Consider the following 16,808-nt stretch of genomic DNA (forward strand, 5'->3'; position numbering starts at 1 on the left):
CAGCCTCAGTGTCTAGTACAGTGCCTGGCACATCGTGGGCAATCAATGGATGTTTTTCAAATAAGAAATTTCGAACTCATGTTTTTTCTCTTGCATCTTTTTTTGGGCTGCCTTCGTAAGCTGCTCTTTGCTCATACTGAACACCCTAATCCTTCTGCTTCTCCTCCCTTACAGTCAGTCTACCTGCCTCCCTCTAAGCTACTTGTTCTCTGGCCCTGCCCCAATCTCCCAGTGGGTTTCCGAGAGGGTCTGCCTCCCTGCACGCTCTATGCTCTCTCACCCTCCAGTGCTTCCCCAAAGTGCACTTGTTACCCTGAGCTTGCCCCCACAGACTCTCTCAACCCCCATAGGCCCCATCATCGATCTTTTCTACCTTTGCCCCCAGGTTACTGAGGGTGCCTGCAGAAATCTATGACTGTGCTCACCAGCTCCCACTGCAATGCCTGACTGTCTGTCTTATCCCCGCCCACCCTGGTGGCACACTAACATTTTCCGTTTTCTACAGGTGCAATACCACCCGCACCTCTGTGTCCCTGGTCCTCATGCTGAAGGGAAGGACTAAATAGATTTGAGATGCATCCATACATTTTCCTTCTATTACAATGAATGCTGATTCATTACTAGGAAAGTCTTCTTGAACTTCTTGGTTCCTTGATTGCATTTTTCATCTGTTCTATGACCTTGCTCAATCAATCCCTGCTTCCTACACACACACACACACACACACACTTGGAATTTCAATTCATCCCTTTATGTTGGTCACTTTCTTTGGTCCATAAGCAATTCCAAATCTCTCTTAAACAAGTTTTTGCAAGCAAGCTATTTATCCTAAAACTTTATCCCACATTTTTCCCTCCTCCTCTTTCTGATTACTTGTTTAATATTTAACCATTTGTTCTGTGACTCTGCATCACACCACACTATCTAAACTGATTATTTGGATGTCACCAATGAGTACTTAGTTTTAAAGCCAATGGCCTTTTCCCCCCCATTCTTATTTTTTTAAACTTGTTTTAGCATTCAATACTAAATCCACTTCTTGATAACCTTTTCTATGCCTTGGGTTCTAAGACATGGTCGTTTACTGCTTTTCATTAATCCCTTAGATTGTATCTCCTCTAACTCTGTTTTTCTTTTACTGTCTCTGCTTAAAAATGATTTCACAGTAGCCTTCTTCTGACCTTCTCCTACTCCCTCCATAGCCCTTTTTGTTGGAAATCTTATGGCTTTGCATATCACCTGTTTGTGAATCACTCTCAGCTCTACTCAGCTCAGCTCAGCGCTCTCTCCGGTGCTGGAGTTCCCTGCCTCCAGAGGCCCACTCCGTATTCCACCTAAGCACTTCGGAAGCATGCCAAGTTCAACGTGTCCAAAACAAAATTCACCTCCTGCTTCCCAAACCAGGTTGTTTCCCTAGATCTTCTACCGTTATTCATCTTGTGAGCCTTTTCATCAACCGGGATAAAAATTTCAGTGTCATCTTATATTCTGAGACGAGTGCCTAATACTTCCTCTCCCTTCATCTCTTCCCCTATAAAATCTTTCACACCGACTGCTTCCTGTGCATGCCCTCCGCCACCTCTCCAGCTTGTCCTCTTCTCATGGATGCAGCTATGTGTCCCTGCTCCTGGTAACATCACCTGTCTTCTCCCCGAGGGCACGATGCTTCTTCCACTCTCAGTCCGTGCATTCAGATGACAAGGACCTCGGCCCAAGGGTGGGCACATGAACTAGGCTGTATCATTTTGGCTTGTTGGCTTCTGACATTGGTTCAGGCACAGGTATGTGATTCATGCTTGGCCAATGAAGGCCATGGAAACTCAATTCTAGGACTTCAGTTGTAAGTACTAGGAAAGGAAAACTTCCATTTGTCTATGAAGCTAGGAAGTTGTAAGACTAGAGTTTCAGGGGGCCAACTTGCCAGGCAAAGGGGTCCCCCACCTTAGAGTGACACTAATAGAGGGAAACAAAGCCAAGAGATAAGTCAAGTCTGGTAAACTCTTTTTTTTTTTTTTGGTAAACTCTTTTGAGCCAAGGAAGTCAGCCTGCAACCAGTTCTACCCCAGGACTTTTCAGGTTCACGAGACAATGAATTTTCTCTCTGTCTCTCTCTGTCTGTCTGTCTGTCTGTCTCTCTCTCTCTTTAAGCCAGTTTATTTGATACTTCAGGAGTCCTAAATAATTTACTCTCAATTTGTATAAAATAATAAACTACTGGGAGAACTATCAATTTCTGATTGCCTTTTATAGTTTTTAAGATGCTTAATGTGATATCTTGTATACATCAGTTCCTCAAAATATTTTTGAGTGAGAAGTGTTGAAAGGATGCATAATAAAAACAAGAAGACAAACTCACAGAGTACTCGGACGTCGTACTGCAGGGAATCCTCTCCAGCCTCATTCACAGCCACACACGTGTACCTTCCAGCGTCTTCCACTTTCGCCCGGGGAATCTGCAGCACCCTCCCACCTGAAAGCACATCCTCAGATGCTGACTTCTGCGTATCTCAGGGTGAATACTGCTCATAAACAGGAGGACACTTTTTTCAGGTCTAATGACTTCCTGGCATTTTCTTTCAAGGTTCCACTGGTTCAGTTCTATTCTCGCATGTCATTTTTGTAATAAACACTGCATTATGGGAAAGTGATCCAGTGTATGAGCCGGATCTGAGAAGTGAACAGCTTGTGTAGATTTTCCTACAGGAAGGAAGAATGTTGCTCTGTGCCCCTCATCGTGTTCCATGTGAAATGTTACTGTGTAGTAACTTCTTGGTTTTACAGTTTGAACACAAATAAAGACATTTACACTGTCGCATGCAAGCAGGGGCGTGAGAAAAATAATAGCCAAGGATGTGAAAGGCATAAAGGTGTATGTACAAAGGCACATCATTATACATACAGCCTTGAAAGAATAACTGTGTGCTAATTTTTCATGCTGATATAATTTCAAACATAGAGAAAAGTTGCAATAATTGTATAACATTTTTACTTACATTTATTATTTATATTTTACTCTGTTAGTTTTATCTTTGTTGTATATGTATGTAATCTGTCATATATATTGTTTTACAGATTATATATACGTACACACATAATCTTTTTTGAACCATTTGAAAGTGGGAGACATGCTGTGTTTTAGCCCTAAATATCTATAGCTCTATATTTCTTAAAACAAAGATAATCCCTTATGTAAGTATAGTATGATGATCAAAATTAATACAAAAGTACTGTTGAATTCATACTCCATATTCAAATATCATCATTATAATATTGTCTTTTATAGCTACTTGTTCCCAAGGCCAGATCCAATTTAGGATCACATATTACATTTAGTTGCCATTTTTATTCAGTTTCCAGTTTTTCAAGACATTCTTTTATTTAAGATGGAATTTACATACAGTAGAACGCACTAATCTTAAGTATACAATTGATCCATTTTGACGAGCCTAGTTGAATGTTCGCTATAGGTGAATGGAAGCCTTGAAAATATTATTATTCTGAAACAATTTAAACATCTCCTTTTCCATCCATAGCCATGTAGTAACTAAAATATTTGAAACTAATAATCTTTACTATTGATTTGTAATAAATGCATTTAATAAATGAAGTATAACTATTTGAAAATATATTTTAGAATTTATCATTACTAATGTAGAGAAACCAAAGTGGTTATTTTATCATATTATTAGAAAAATGGAGGTACAGGGAAGCCAAAGAACTTTCTTAAGTTGATGAGAATTAACTAAGGTGTGTTCTCGCTTATGCCAAATTCCCAACCTAGACTCTCCCGGCTGGAAGCTCCAGGCACACCAGTGACGTGTGGCAGCCCGTGTCAGCTCAGTCACATGGCCAGAAAGTAAATCACTCCAGTGGCTTTGATAACCGAGAAAAAACACGTTTGGCAGAGATTTAGGCTTTCCCCCTCTTCAGAGCAATCCCCACCTGGCAAAATCAGCACCCGGTCGCTGGAGGTCAGAGGCCGGCCGTCTTTGTACCACGTCAGCGTCGGAGGGGGAGCGGCGCTGGTCTCACAATGAAGAGAGAGGGGGTTGTTGATGATCACGTCCTTGGCCTCCCCGCTCCTGCCGGTGTCCAGCATGTTTCCTATTTCCCAGAGTTTCTGGAAACTGGGAGGAACTAGGGAGGAAAGACACGGGAGTTTGGACCAATAGGAAAGCCAGTGTCGATCTATTAACCCAAGATCGTGGCTGTATTTTCACGAGAGTGATACGGAAAGGGAATGATGATTTTAGGAAGCCTAAAATCATCATTCTCTTCCAAGTCTACTTTAAATTCTGTACTTGATCTTTATCCTTCCATAGAAATGCCTTTAAAAAAAGTCTTCATGTTATAACATTGGTGGAAAGCTAATGTAACAGAGCAGTTTGTATCATGTGATCCTAATTTGTAAGTGCAGCATACATTTGCAAAATAAATCAGAAGGAAAAATATCAAAAGGAAGCACACCAAATGATATACAATAAGCATGTATATCAGACGATGTGAAGATGTTGTCAAGTGCTTATCTATCTACCAACTCTAGCCATTAGCCAGAAAAGTAGGAGACAGTAACAGGCAGAAGTTGGAGCTGTCTTGTGGGGAAGAACAAGAGCTATAGGGCTCGGAATGCTCCGCCCACCCCCTGCTCTCCCTGGTGGAACTGCCTGCTCTCAGGAAGGACCTACTAAAATCAGCCTGGCTAAGGAATGCAGTCACAGCTGGAGAAGCATATTTTGAGGAGCCATCAAAAAATAATGGTGTGGTTGAGAGCATTTTGCAGTCATTTGTCTTACTAAGAAAGCTAAGGAAGTTATGATATCAAGATGAATAAATCCATTAACTAAAAGAATATTCTCAAACTTACCTGGGGAACAGGTATAAACTCTCTAGAAGGCAATTTGCCTGTACATCAAAAACATTAAAAATGCACATAGTACTTGACCTAAAATATTCATATTATAACTTATGAAAAAACAAAGATGTACAAAATTTTTATGTAAAAAGAGTCCAGGGAAGCCCTACATGTGAGTAGTGAGAAGTTAGAAACGACCCAGACCTTCCACAAGAGGAAACGGTATAAATAAATATTTGGACACTCAGGTGATAAACAGGGAAGGTTATTAAACATTATGCTGAGAGCAACTATCAAAAATAATCACAAGTATTTTTTAGGCATTTTTCTGAGTTTCACATACTTTATCTTATTTAATAGTCATCCCAATTCTTCAAAAGATTAATTTTGAAAGGCAGAAAACTGGAGTTTAAAATATTTAGGTAATGTACCCAAGTCATACATTTCTTTTTCTTTTTTATTTGGTCACAAAGTTTTTAGAAGCCTAAAATCATCATCCTCTTCCAAGTCTACTTTAAATTCTGTACTTTATCCTTCCACAGAAATGGCTTTAAAAAAAATCTTCATGTTATAACATTGGGGGAAAGCTAATGTAACAGAGCAGTTTGTATCATGTGATCCTAATTTGTAAGTGCAGTATACATTTGCAAAATAAATCAGAAGGAAAAATATCAAAAAAGGAAGCACACCGAAATAACAAAAGTAATCCTGAACAATGAGATTATTTTCTTTCTTGTTGATTTCTTCAGTCCAATTTTTTAATAATGAATTTAGATTATTGTCAACAGAAAAAAACTAAAATAAAACAAGCCAAATTTTTTTCATTGCTTTGACATATCATATAAATTAAATGGTATACAATAAGCATATTAGCATTACCTTGTATATTCACATCAAAATCCAGCTCATCTTCACCTGCAATGTTAGATGCCACACAAGTATATCGTCCCGTGTCTGATATTTGAGCTTCCTTTATTTGAAGTGTGTGACCACTGGCAGCAATATTAACATGATCGTCTGATTTAAGGGGCTGTGATTCAATTATAATTAATGTTAACATTACATATAAACCTCTGAGAGACCATGCAGGTGACAATTTCTATGACTCATTAATAAGTAAAATTAAATTTTATGTGAAATATTCAAGACAATAATTTTATCAATTTACTATACTCTGTTTTTAAGTAATCACACTTTTATTTATTGAAAATCATAGTTCACATGGCAGGCCAGACAAGCTGAGTGAAAAAGGCATCCTCACAAAGTACTCTGATCAGAAATTTCTAACTAGGCCGGTGATGGCAGATCGTCACATCCTAGATCTATGCCTTCCTTAGCAAAGGTCTGTCTTTACCTTAAATGAGCCCTGATCCCTGTGTTTGTGCATTTTACATGGCATAACCTTGACACATCAGCGATTTTCTTTGCTAGACCATTTGAAGGCACAGGCTCTGGAACCAACATACGAAACCCCCAAAACCCTTCATTTCACTTGGCCCCCTGCACACCCTCTCCGTGCCCTGTAAATGCTAATTATTCTGTACTCACGAGTGTAAAAAAGTATGTGTATCTCCAGTTAGACTTTTATCTAATTCTAGAGATTTCCCTACTACACTTTCTTTTACCAATTGTAATGTATGAAATACACTGCAAAACTGCCGTTCTTTACAGCATTTGAAATCTTGTTCCCAGGCATATAACAGTTTGGCTCAGATAAACTCATTAAATTGCAAGAAAAAGAGAAAAAAGAAAATTATAGTTCACATATATTACATATGTGCCAGGTTTCTCTGGGTGGTACATTTATATATTTTTATGATAAAAATGTTCTGGGGTATCATATCCAATTAGGAAAAATATTTCCAGTTGATCCCACAATGCATTAAAAAGCACATCTTTTATCATATTTGGTAAAAATGCTAGTTTTTTACTTGAAATTTATATAATTTTATTAATAAATGTCACCCCAATACATTTAATTAAAAAAACAAGGGTAAACATTTCTACTTACAAATCAGCAGCTTGTTTATATGAATAAATCATGGTATAGCACAGATAAATATCTCTCTTAACAATTGGCAAAATATGCTAGTGTTTTTAATGAAAGATTGAGGGCATTTAATCCGAAAACCACTGTTGTTCATTCAGAAATATACTTCATAAATGAAAAGTTTTAACATATTTATTTTGCTTTATTATTTTGATATTTATTTTATGATGCTTTACTGATAACATTACCTACACTTCATGGGACATTTCTCATCTTCTACGCATTCTCATCTACACTAAATTCCCTCTTATTCCTTGAAGATTTTAGCTCCTGGATCAACATTCCTTCTAATGATACTCTTCTCATAATTCTTGGTGAAGCGATACCTACGTAGTCATGCAATGCTGTGTGCATTCAACACCATGCCTTTTTCTCCTCGCGTGTATTTGTCCCAACACTCTCTCAGCCAGTCAGTAGGCACGACTCGCCTCATAATCTCAGTTGCAAGTTCTCACTCTCTGACCACCACCTCCTGACTATCTAGCTCACTTCTAGCATCCTGGCACCAATAAATTTTTGGCCCCTTGGAGGATCTACAATCCACTGACCTTGTACAATGCCTCTCACTCTCCTCCTGATCTCTATTCCCTCCTGACCCAGAGAACTGTCAATTAATGGCAATCACTCCCCGTGTAAACCCTCAACACCTTTGCCCCCTTTCCCTTTATTTTACTCCCCTGGAGAAACCCTAACCCTGGTTAATATCAGTCTCTGTCCATTCCCAGCTTCCTCTGGTCCACTTAAGAACACCCTTCCGGTAACTATGTCCTCTCTTACCTATATCATCAGCAATTTATTCCTTGCCAACAGATTATTTCAATCTACGTACAACATAGTATAATTTCCCCCATTTGAAGAAAGCTCTTTAGACTGCAGCCTACTTCCACACAAGTCAAATGACTTAACGATGTTTTCTACCTGTGCTTCCTCCACTTCATTCCATCTTTTACTGAATCTGCTCCAATGGGATTTTCATCATCTCTACTTGACCAAAATGACTATGTCAAGGTCACCAACGACATCCACATTGCTAAATTTACTGCTCAATTCTCAGTCTTCATTTTACCCAATTGGTGCCATTTAATACAGTTTAACTTGCCTTCATTTTGATGTACATTTTCTTCCTCATCTTTTGGGACAGCTCACTGCTCACAACCTCCAAGTACAGGAGTTCCCTATGGCTTAAAACTCTTCTATTTCTGTGTAAGCTCACTCTCTTAGTGTGATCTCACATAACATCTTGGACTCATCTCTGATTCATCTTTCTCCTTCACATCCTGCTATCACCTTCATCCAAACAACCACCAATTCTCTTATGGCCCACTGCAATAAATTCAAATCTGACCCATTCTTTGTTCTCCCAATACAGAAGCAATGTGATTCTTTTAAAATTTAAGTCACAGCGTAGCACTCTTGTATTTAAAATTTTCTAGTGGCTTCCCATCTGAATCAAGGCCAACTGGTCTACCAGTCAATATAATCTAGTTCTCTGTGAATCCTCAGTTCACATCATGTTCCGTGTTCTCATGGACCACTGTACTCCAGCCAGCATGTCTCTGCAGATTCTCTCTACTTTAGCATATTCCTCCCTCAGTTATCTAATGTTGGCTTCCTTCACTTTCTCTGAGTTTCTGCTCAAATATCACCCTATCAGTAAGCCTTCCCTATATGAATAGATCACACTCCTCCCACTCACTTTTCTTCCCCTCCACTGAATTTTCTCCCTAACAACTACCCCATCTAGCCTACTATATGTTTTACTGTTATGTTTGTTTAGTTTTTGTTTCCCCAAATTTCACATAAACAGAGATCTTTTTTTTTTCTCCTTCATAGCTGTACTCATCACACTTAAAACAAGGTCTGCAAAAAAGTACGATATGCTCAATAAATAATGTAGGATGCAATGAATCATTATTAGCATTACATCACTTATATGGAAATAGCATACTTTAATATTTCTATGCTAAATAAAAAACTTCAGAACATGAATAAATAAAACTCTAAGACTGTATCGAAACTTACTGGGGCTAACATTCATAATATTTTGGTGATTTTCTCAACAAACACTGTTTTGTTCAAGTGGTGTTGCTTATTTGAGTGTGAAATAGCAGCAGAAAGGATGTGGAAAATAAACAAACAGCATTTTTTGTACAAATGCTCTTTACAGGGACCACATTTAAGGGGACCAATCCCAAGTTCTAAAAAATGTAGCAGCTTAAAGCAACACAACTGGATCAATTTCAGAGTCTGGATTTAAAACTAAATTAACTATTCATTATAAAATTTATAAAAAGTGCCTCAATCCTAGTGCAATTATCCAATTTTTATGTGTGTATGTGTTTGTGTGTGAGTGTTCACAGGTAGTAACTACCATGAATGAAAAGACTTTAGGTAGAATTAGGAATAAAATGAGATTTCGAGGAGAAAGGAATATGTGTTTCCAAGCAGACTCATATAGATTTAATATTGTACCACGAAGTGTGCTTGTAGTCAGGAAAGAAACTGTAAACAGAACATGGTGGGAGTTCCTTATTTCTCCTTTTGTAATGGTTTCCAGATGAAACTTGCTTATTTTATAGGAGATGATTTTTTTCTAGTTGCCAGTGTTGCAAAATCCATCTGGGACCTGAAAAATAGAGCTATATCTTTCTGCATCTTGAATCATCACTCTGACCTGCGCTCTGACAAATGGATTTAACTGACCACTCAGTCGATTATGAGTATAACAGGACAAAGAGCGGCTTAGCCATGTCACATCTGTATTAAGCACAGTATTAAGAGCAGATAAAAAGAATCTATTTTGTTTTCGAACACCAGCGTAATTCTTTAAAACATGCAAGGGAGAAAATAAGTTGAATGAGAAATGAGAGTGTGTGGTCCGAAAGTCACATCGCATAACTGGAGGATGTGCTTTTCCTTTAGGTTTCTCATTGCCCCCAGTTAATTGCACTGGGCACTTAATCATCACATTTAGTGTTTACCCTTCATCTGGGAATGTTAAAAACGTTACCTTTTGGAATGGAGTCAAAGGCGTTTACAGTAAGCTCTGATTAACCATACTACCCACAATATGACAATCTTTATGAACTGGTAGAACACTATTTTTGTGTTTCTTCTCAACAAAGTTTTATTTACTCTGCAAAACCATAGAACACAAAAACCATCCCCTGATGGGAAGGTGGCTGAATTTTCATGGACAACTGCTCTTGCACAGAAAGATAATCCTTTTCAATGATGGAATCATACTAATGTTGTTGAACACAGTTCAAGTGTTTTTTGTAGTATTATATTCTAGGAGCACAAAGGTGTGCTAGCTATAAGGTCTCACTGACTCTCTGAGTTACCTATGCCTGTCTTTACTATTATTATTATCTCATTGACCATTTTAACCTTTAAGAAATCATCATCAAATGAAAAATCTTATGACTGGCCTGTCCATCCTTGTACCAGCTGAGAGAGGCAGAAGGAATTGCATAGGCTTCACATTCCAAGGTCAGGGTGGTGTTGACTTTGATCTTCACTTCTTTAGGGGAAAGACCTGGCCCCAGGAGGTCCCCTTTATTGATGATAGGTGGAACTGTGTAAAAACAAATATTAAGCAGTTAAACATTGGTGCTTTTACATATGGAACACCATGAAAATCATACTGAGGATCACTTTACGAGAGGTAGTTTCTATGTTCCCCTTTCATCAAGAACCCAAGTTTAGCATCTTATGAAAAGGTAGTGCTCAGATACAGGATGTGAAGGAAAATACCACTCTCCCTTTGTCATTATAATACAGACCATGAGGCTAATGTCCTTCCCTGAAGAGTTAGTTTCATTTGTTCCAGGTCCCCAGACACAGTCTGAGCATAATCCTTCAAATGCATTTCATTGGTCATTAAATAGGCTTATTCAAAGAACAAAAGACAAGCAGAAAGATGTTCTTCTCTTTTTTAAAAAACCAAAATCTTAAAATGTTGGTACTATTAGTAGTATTAGCTCTGCTATTTATTTTTAGGTCACTGAGCAGTGGATCAGCCCATAGTCACTGATGACCTCATCTTAGACTGTTGATTGGAGCGTATGTATGAATACTTAAACATTAGTTTGGTGCATGAAAGTACTATAACTTAGCCCAGAAGGTCATTCTGAAGGAAAAATTGAAAAACTTAACGAAGAGCCACTGTCAAATTGTCTGACAAGATTTTAGTGAGTACACTGAGTGGGCTCTTTACGTCTTTAAGCAAATGAGGTCACAGACACAGTGCTCAATTCAACATCCATCGTAATGAAGCAAGCGGCATAAACAACTAACTGTATAATGAGTGTAAATACTTATGGACCAGTAACCAAAGACAGAAGAGAAAAAGTTAGACAACTGGGGAGATAGGACAGATGTTTTCTTGCAGAACTTACTGTAGACCTTCACTTCGTAGTGCTTTATCATTTCCCCCGCCTCGTTTGTGGCCACGCAGGAGTATCGCCCAGCATTGTCCTCCTGGGCATTAAGGATCTGCAATGTCCTGCCTCCTGAAAGATCAGGGAACACCAAGGAACCTCTGAAGTCACCGTGGCAGCAGAATATGCACAAACTACCAAGGTTTCAATTCTTACTACTCATCTATTTCTTCTTCTGCATGCCAATTCTATAATAGACATTTAACCTAAGACAGACTACAAAACAGATGGGCATTGCATGACAAGCTCATGCTCATTCTGACCCTCCCCCATCTCTGTACACATTCTACGTAAGGTCCTTATTTCACTCTCTTCACAATTAGGACTCTGTCTTAGTCCATTTCCTCTTCTTGTCTTCCTGGCCTATCAGTAGAGGTTGGTCTTGTTTAAACACAGTTTTATTATGGTGCATTTCTCCTTAAAAATCTTCAATGGGTCTCCACTGACTAAAGCATAAAGACAAAGCTCTTTAGTCCAGGCATCCTTGACCTTGTCTCCTACCTGGTCCCCCCTCTGTAACAGACATGCATAACACACATATACACCCTGTCTCCACCGCACTGGGGGGTGAAGTGTCTAATTACTGTTACTTATGTGTGAACAGGCCATTCTCACTTTATAACTTTCCCACAGTAGTCAGCCCGATGGATTGGAAATTTCTCCTAACTCATTTCCAGCCAACAGAATTTCCACAACTTTCTTCAGAGTTCAAGTTCTGACTGCAACAAAGCATGTCCTAACCCCTTCAGCCCACAGTGGCCATTCCTTCTTTTGAATTCTTATAAAACTTGTCACTACTCCATTGATCATGCCCATGACTACTCAAAACCCATGGTTACTCATGCATTCATATTGTTAATTAACCTGCACACATTTTATCTCTCTTCCGCGTAAGACTGTACATTTCTTAAAACCAGTGATCATACTTTTTAATTCTTTCTAGTTTCATACATGTTGCCAGGTATTAATGAGGAATGAATAAACTCAATCTAAATAATAATCTTCAAGGTTCAATTCAACAAGAAATAAATGTCTATCTTTTTTGGCATTCCACATAGTATATTTTTGCAATTAATTTCATTGTGGTAATCATTTTATTTACTTTTTTATTTAGATATTTTATTAGTCTTATAAAAAATAATTTCAGGTACCTTAGATTATAGTACATCTACAAATAACTTTATGAATTAAAATATCAACAGAACATAACACAACCCAAACCATAACGACCCTTATAAAAAAACTCCAATGATTCTGCATTTTTACAATGGCTGGTACAAATGCACCTCGGGCATCAGAAGTGAACTATACCTGGAAGAATACGAATATTTCGGTTGGACTCTAGAGGAGTTCCATCCTTAAACCAGGTGATGGTGGCAGGAGGGTATGAGTAAGCTTCACAGACCAAAGATGTGGGGCTGTTAAGGATCACGGTGACATCTTCAGGGCTGCCATCACCATCAACACCAGCAATTGTAGGAGACACTAAAAGAGATTTAAAATGTAATCAAAGAAGTATGCTAAGACATTTCTCTATTTGTGCACTTCTAAATTTCCATTGTACGTACTTGTGTAATTCCATGCCCTAACAATATCAGAAAACAATTGATTATTGTCCTTATTCTATGCAAAAGAAGTGAGAATGTCAAAGGCTCGCAGGGTAATGAAAAAGGTGACATTAAAAAGGAATTAAGTAGAATATGATAAGGGCAATATGGGATTTTTTGGTGCAGAATCTTTATAAGAATTGCATTCGATCCAATCTGGGGTGGGGGTGTGCAGACTGCCATCAGGGAAGGCCTCCTAAAATATATTTTAAAGTGAGCCTGAAAGGAATAGTGGCGGTTAAACAGTGAAAGAAGGGAGATTAGTAAAAAGAGGAACACACTGGGAGCAGAGGAAGGTTAGCAAGGAGGGGCAAGCAGGGAATAAGGATGGATACAAGAGGGTCAATCCTGGAAGCAAGGGTAACAGAAACAGGCACATTTGTTTCCTTAAAGGCAGTGAGGGGCGGGGCTAGAGCTTTGCAGGAAGGCATAAAGGGCAGGGAACAACTAGAGAAAGATTTAGGAAGTCAACTGGTGGGACTTGATGATAGAATTCGGGGGTCATGAAAAACCAAAGTCCAAGACAATTTCCAGTTTTCTTGCTTGAGAACCTAGATAAAATTCAGTGAAGCAACAGAAATGGAAAATATAGAAAGATTTGCTCATTAGGAGGAAAAGATGGTTTGTTCAGTTCTGAATTTCTTGGATTTTTAGTGCCTATAAAAATTCCAGGTAGCAAAAAGCAATTATATATAGAAGTCCAAACCTTGAGAGGAAGATTTGGGTTGCAGGTATGGATTAACAAAGTCCCCAGTCAATAGGATAATTAAACCTGAGAATTAAGTTTATTACTTGAAGAAACTATCTAGAGTAAAATGAGCAATGAAGTAAAGACAGAATGCAAGGAGATTTAATGTTTAAGAGATAGAGTAAGAGTTCGTAAAGGACAGAGAAAGGGAGCAACCAGCGGCGTGCAAGGATTACTAGGGAAGAACACTGTCAAAGAGACTGTGATAAATAATGCCCAAACCAATAAGACAAGGACTGAAAAATATTTGTTGGATCTAGCAACAGGGTAGTCTTTGCCACCACAGTGTCAATCATAGTGTGGGTAGAAGCCTGCTTTTAGTGGCATAAGAACTATACACAGGGGGTGGTTACAATATGAAGTAATAGAGAGAGTAGAAGGTGAAGTTGCAGGTAATGAGAAAGATGGGAATGACTGACACACCAAAGAAGGTAGAAAGATACAGGCTCAAGGACACGTGAGCAAGCAGTGACTGAGACCAAGAGGGGTAACTCATCTGTGAAAAGAAAGGGTAGAGACCCTGGATTATGGCTGGATAGACTGGAAGCTGCAAACACATACTTAAGCAGGCTCAATCTTATGAAGCTGGTAGAAAAGAAGGCTTTGATTCAGATCTCTCAGTCTTCAATGAGTAAAGGAGAATGACAAGAAATAGATAAGGAACTAGGAAGGGCTAGAGTTGGGGAAGGGGTGTATTAGATAGCACGACTTGGGATACCCGGAATAAAGAATAAGTGATCTCCACTGGAGAGTCCCCGAGGAGCAGGGTTCTCTTAGGAAGTCAGGATTCAATCACAGCAAGGGGCTGGAAGGAGTTTTAAAGCAGATTTCCAGAGGGGCAAAGGTAGAACTTGGATATGAGTCAGAACTGGGAGGTGAATCAGTGGTGGGAGGAAGGAGCCCCGAGACACTTATTATCTAAGAAAAGCAATGAATTACAGGAGCGGGGAGGAAATCCAGGGCTAGGCACTGGCCTTTCACACACTGATAGGTGTGTAGGCAGCACCAGTGTGTCATGAAACATTGCGACCTCTCATTCATAATTACCCACGTGTCTGTTACACAGTGCCCTATTAGGTACTGGGCTTAAATCTTTTGTAGGATAAAGATGTGTTGCACCTTGGAAAGTTTATAGTTGTATATAATTATTATCTCTACATACTATGCACTTGACACTCTACATTATCCAGTATTTTGACTTAATTTTTCTTGCTTATATATCTCTTCTACTCAATCAGAACGTAAGCCACCTGAAGGCTATACCCTGAATGGAAGGTTTCTATGTGTGGGACTATGCATTTCCAAATTATTCTAGCTAATAATTACAAAAATAAATAAAGGATAGCAAAATTTTGCGTACTCAGATATAGTTGATTTTAGTAGAATGAAAAGTATTTTGCTGTCAGTAATCGAATACAATACATTATGGTGGTGCATTTTGAACTTCAAAACATGAGCAGAAATTATGAATCTATTTTAAGGTGATTCCTGAGACATGCGCATAATTTTGATGCAGTAAGAACTGAATGTACAGTTGTTTCATTATCCTAGTCCCCCCACCCTTTTTTTCTCATGGTGTACTTTTGATTGCTCCCAGAGGGCTTAGTGTTTAAACGCACAGGCTAACTGGTGTTGACTCAGAAGGAAATCATGTGAAATGTAAAACTTACACCATGGCCTCAGTTTCCGTTGTAACCCAGAAGTCTCCTCTGCATTTGCTCTCCTTCACCATAGGTAGCAAACACAGACTTCAGTACAATCACCAATAATGGCAGAGTCCCTCAAAGCACGGATCATGCATCTCAGGTTGAGCATTTACTACCGCTTATTGAACATCTATTTTGTTCATAGTTGTGTCCCTAGCAGAAAACATAGTACCTAGAACACAGTATGTATTCCAAATATACAATGGATGAATGTGTGAATTAATTAATAAAAAACAGCAAATGTCCACAAGCACTGGCCCTCCTTAAATAATGAAATTCTATGGTAGAAATATTAAATAAACAGAAAAAGAAAAGGAGAAAATTTAGCGTATAGTCATGTCTAATTCTTCAAATTTTGAAGCGATGCTTCTACCTACCCAACACGTTAAGACTGAAGCTTTTGCTCTTGTCACCAGCCGCGTTAGAAGCCAGACAGGTGTACCTTCCAGTATGTGACACCTGGGCATCACTAATTTGAAGAAAACGGCCACCAGACATACTGTGATGGGTGTCATCTTCTTGGAGGGGCTGCCCATCTTTGAGCCATGTAATTTCTGGCACTGGATTCCCTGTAACGAAAAGCCATTTCTGAGAGCTGGCTGTCATCAGATGTCTACAAGTGACAGCTGGAAAAAAGCGTTTCACTCATTTGCCTTTCTAAACATTCTGCTTTGAAAACAATGCAGCAACCATTCATTCCAAAGTAAATTTCAAGCATAACCTAACTTATAATAATTATAATCATCCTGTGATTAAAAAATGTACAAAATTAGAAATCATTTTCAAATGGAGATTAATTTTACCTATAAGTGAAATAATTCTAAATTAGTTTTTGTGTTTAAATTTATATCATACTTTAGACTATTACAATGAAATATTTTCATAGTAAAATACACTTAGGAAGGATGGAGTTAATTTTTATTAAAATTATTACTAACAAATGCCTTTGCATTCATATTAAATTTTAAAATAATAATTTATATTTTTCATAGGTATATAAAAGGGAAAACCTTTAAATAAGTACTTTAACAAGCAGATATTTTGAGTTTATACCAGGATTCCAGCATAGATACATTGGTAGGTAAACAGATAGATATATAGTAGTCATTCCTTTAGTATTTATAGCCTACAGGGAAATATATTTTACATTTATTTTAACATGGGACTCAGGTTAAATATTAAGTTTTAATTTACTCAGGAAATTTTTAAATTTTAAATTTTAAAACCATAAAAGCAAGTTCTGTTAGGAAAGAGGGCTATTGCGATATTACATTAAAGCTGGAAGGCTCAGCTGTGCTGGTTGTGGAGTGTGTTCTATGGCCCTGCCCAGGCAGGGAAGCAACTGCCTGCCCAGCTGCTGAGGACAGCACCCAGCTCTGCCCAACTAGGAAGCCTTACCAGAG

General features: G+C 38.3%; 1 protein-coding gene across 6 annotated transcripts in view; it reads right to left on the reverse strand.

Annotated features, from left to right (window-relative positions):
* HMCN1 (hemicentin 1) overlaps positions 1-16,808 on the reverse strand; it is a 397,788-nt gene that overhangs the window by 92,201 nt on the left and 288,779 nt on the right. For all 6 annotated transcript variants that reach the window (XM_036015314.1, XM_028530624.2, XM_036015317.1 and 3 more), the window contains 7 exons: positions 15,783-15,974; positions 12,656-12,829; positions 11,303-11,416; positions 10,334-10,479; positions 5,732-5,882; positions 3,943-4,137; positions 2,357-2,470 (listed from right to left, as the gene is read on the reverse strand). In XM_036015314.1, the coding sequence (XP_035871207.1) occupies positions 2,357-2,470; positions 3,943-4,137; positions 5,732-5,882; positions 10,334-10,479; positions 11,303-11,416; positions 12,656-12,829; positions 15,783-15,974 (1,086 nt within the window). The remainder of the gene's footprint in view (positions 1-2,356; positions 2,471-3,942; positions 4,138-5,731; positions 5,883-10,333; positions 10,480-11,302; positions 11,417-12,655; positions 12,830-15,782; positions 15,975-16,808) is intronic.

The sequence above is a fragment of the Phyllostomus discolor genome, chromosome 14 (assembly GCF_004126475.2).
Source record: "Phyllostomus discolor isolate MPI-MPIP mPhyDis1 chromosome 14, mPhyDis1.pri.v3, whole genome shotgun sequence".
Classification (NCBI taxonomy): domain Eukaryota; kingdom Metazoa; phylum Chordata; class Mammalia; order Chiroptera; family Phyllostomidae; genus Phyllostomus; species Phyllostomus discolor.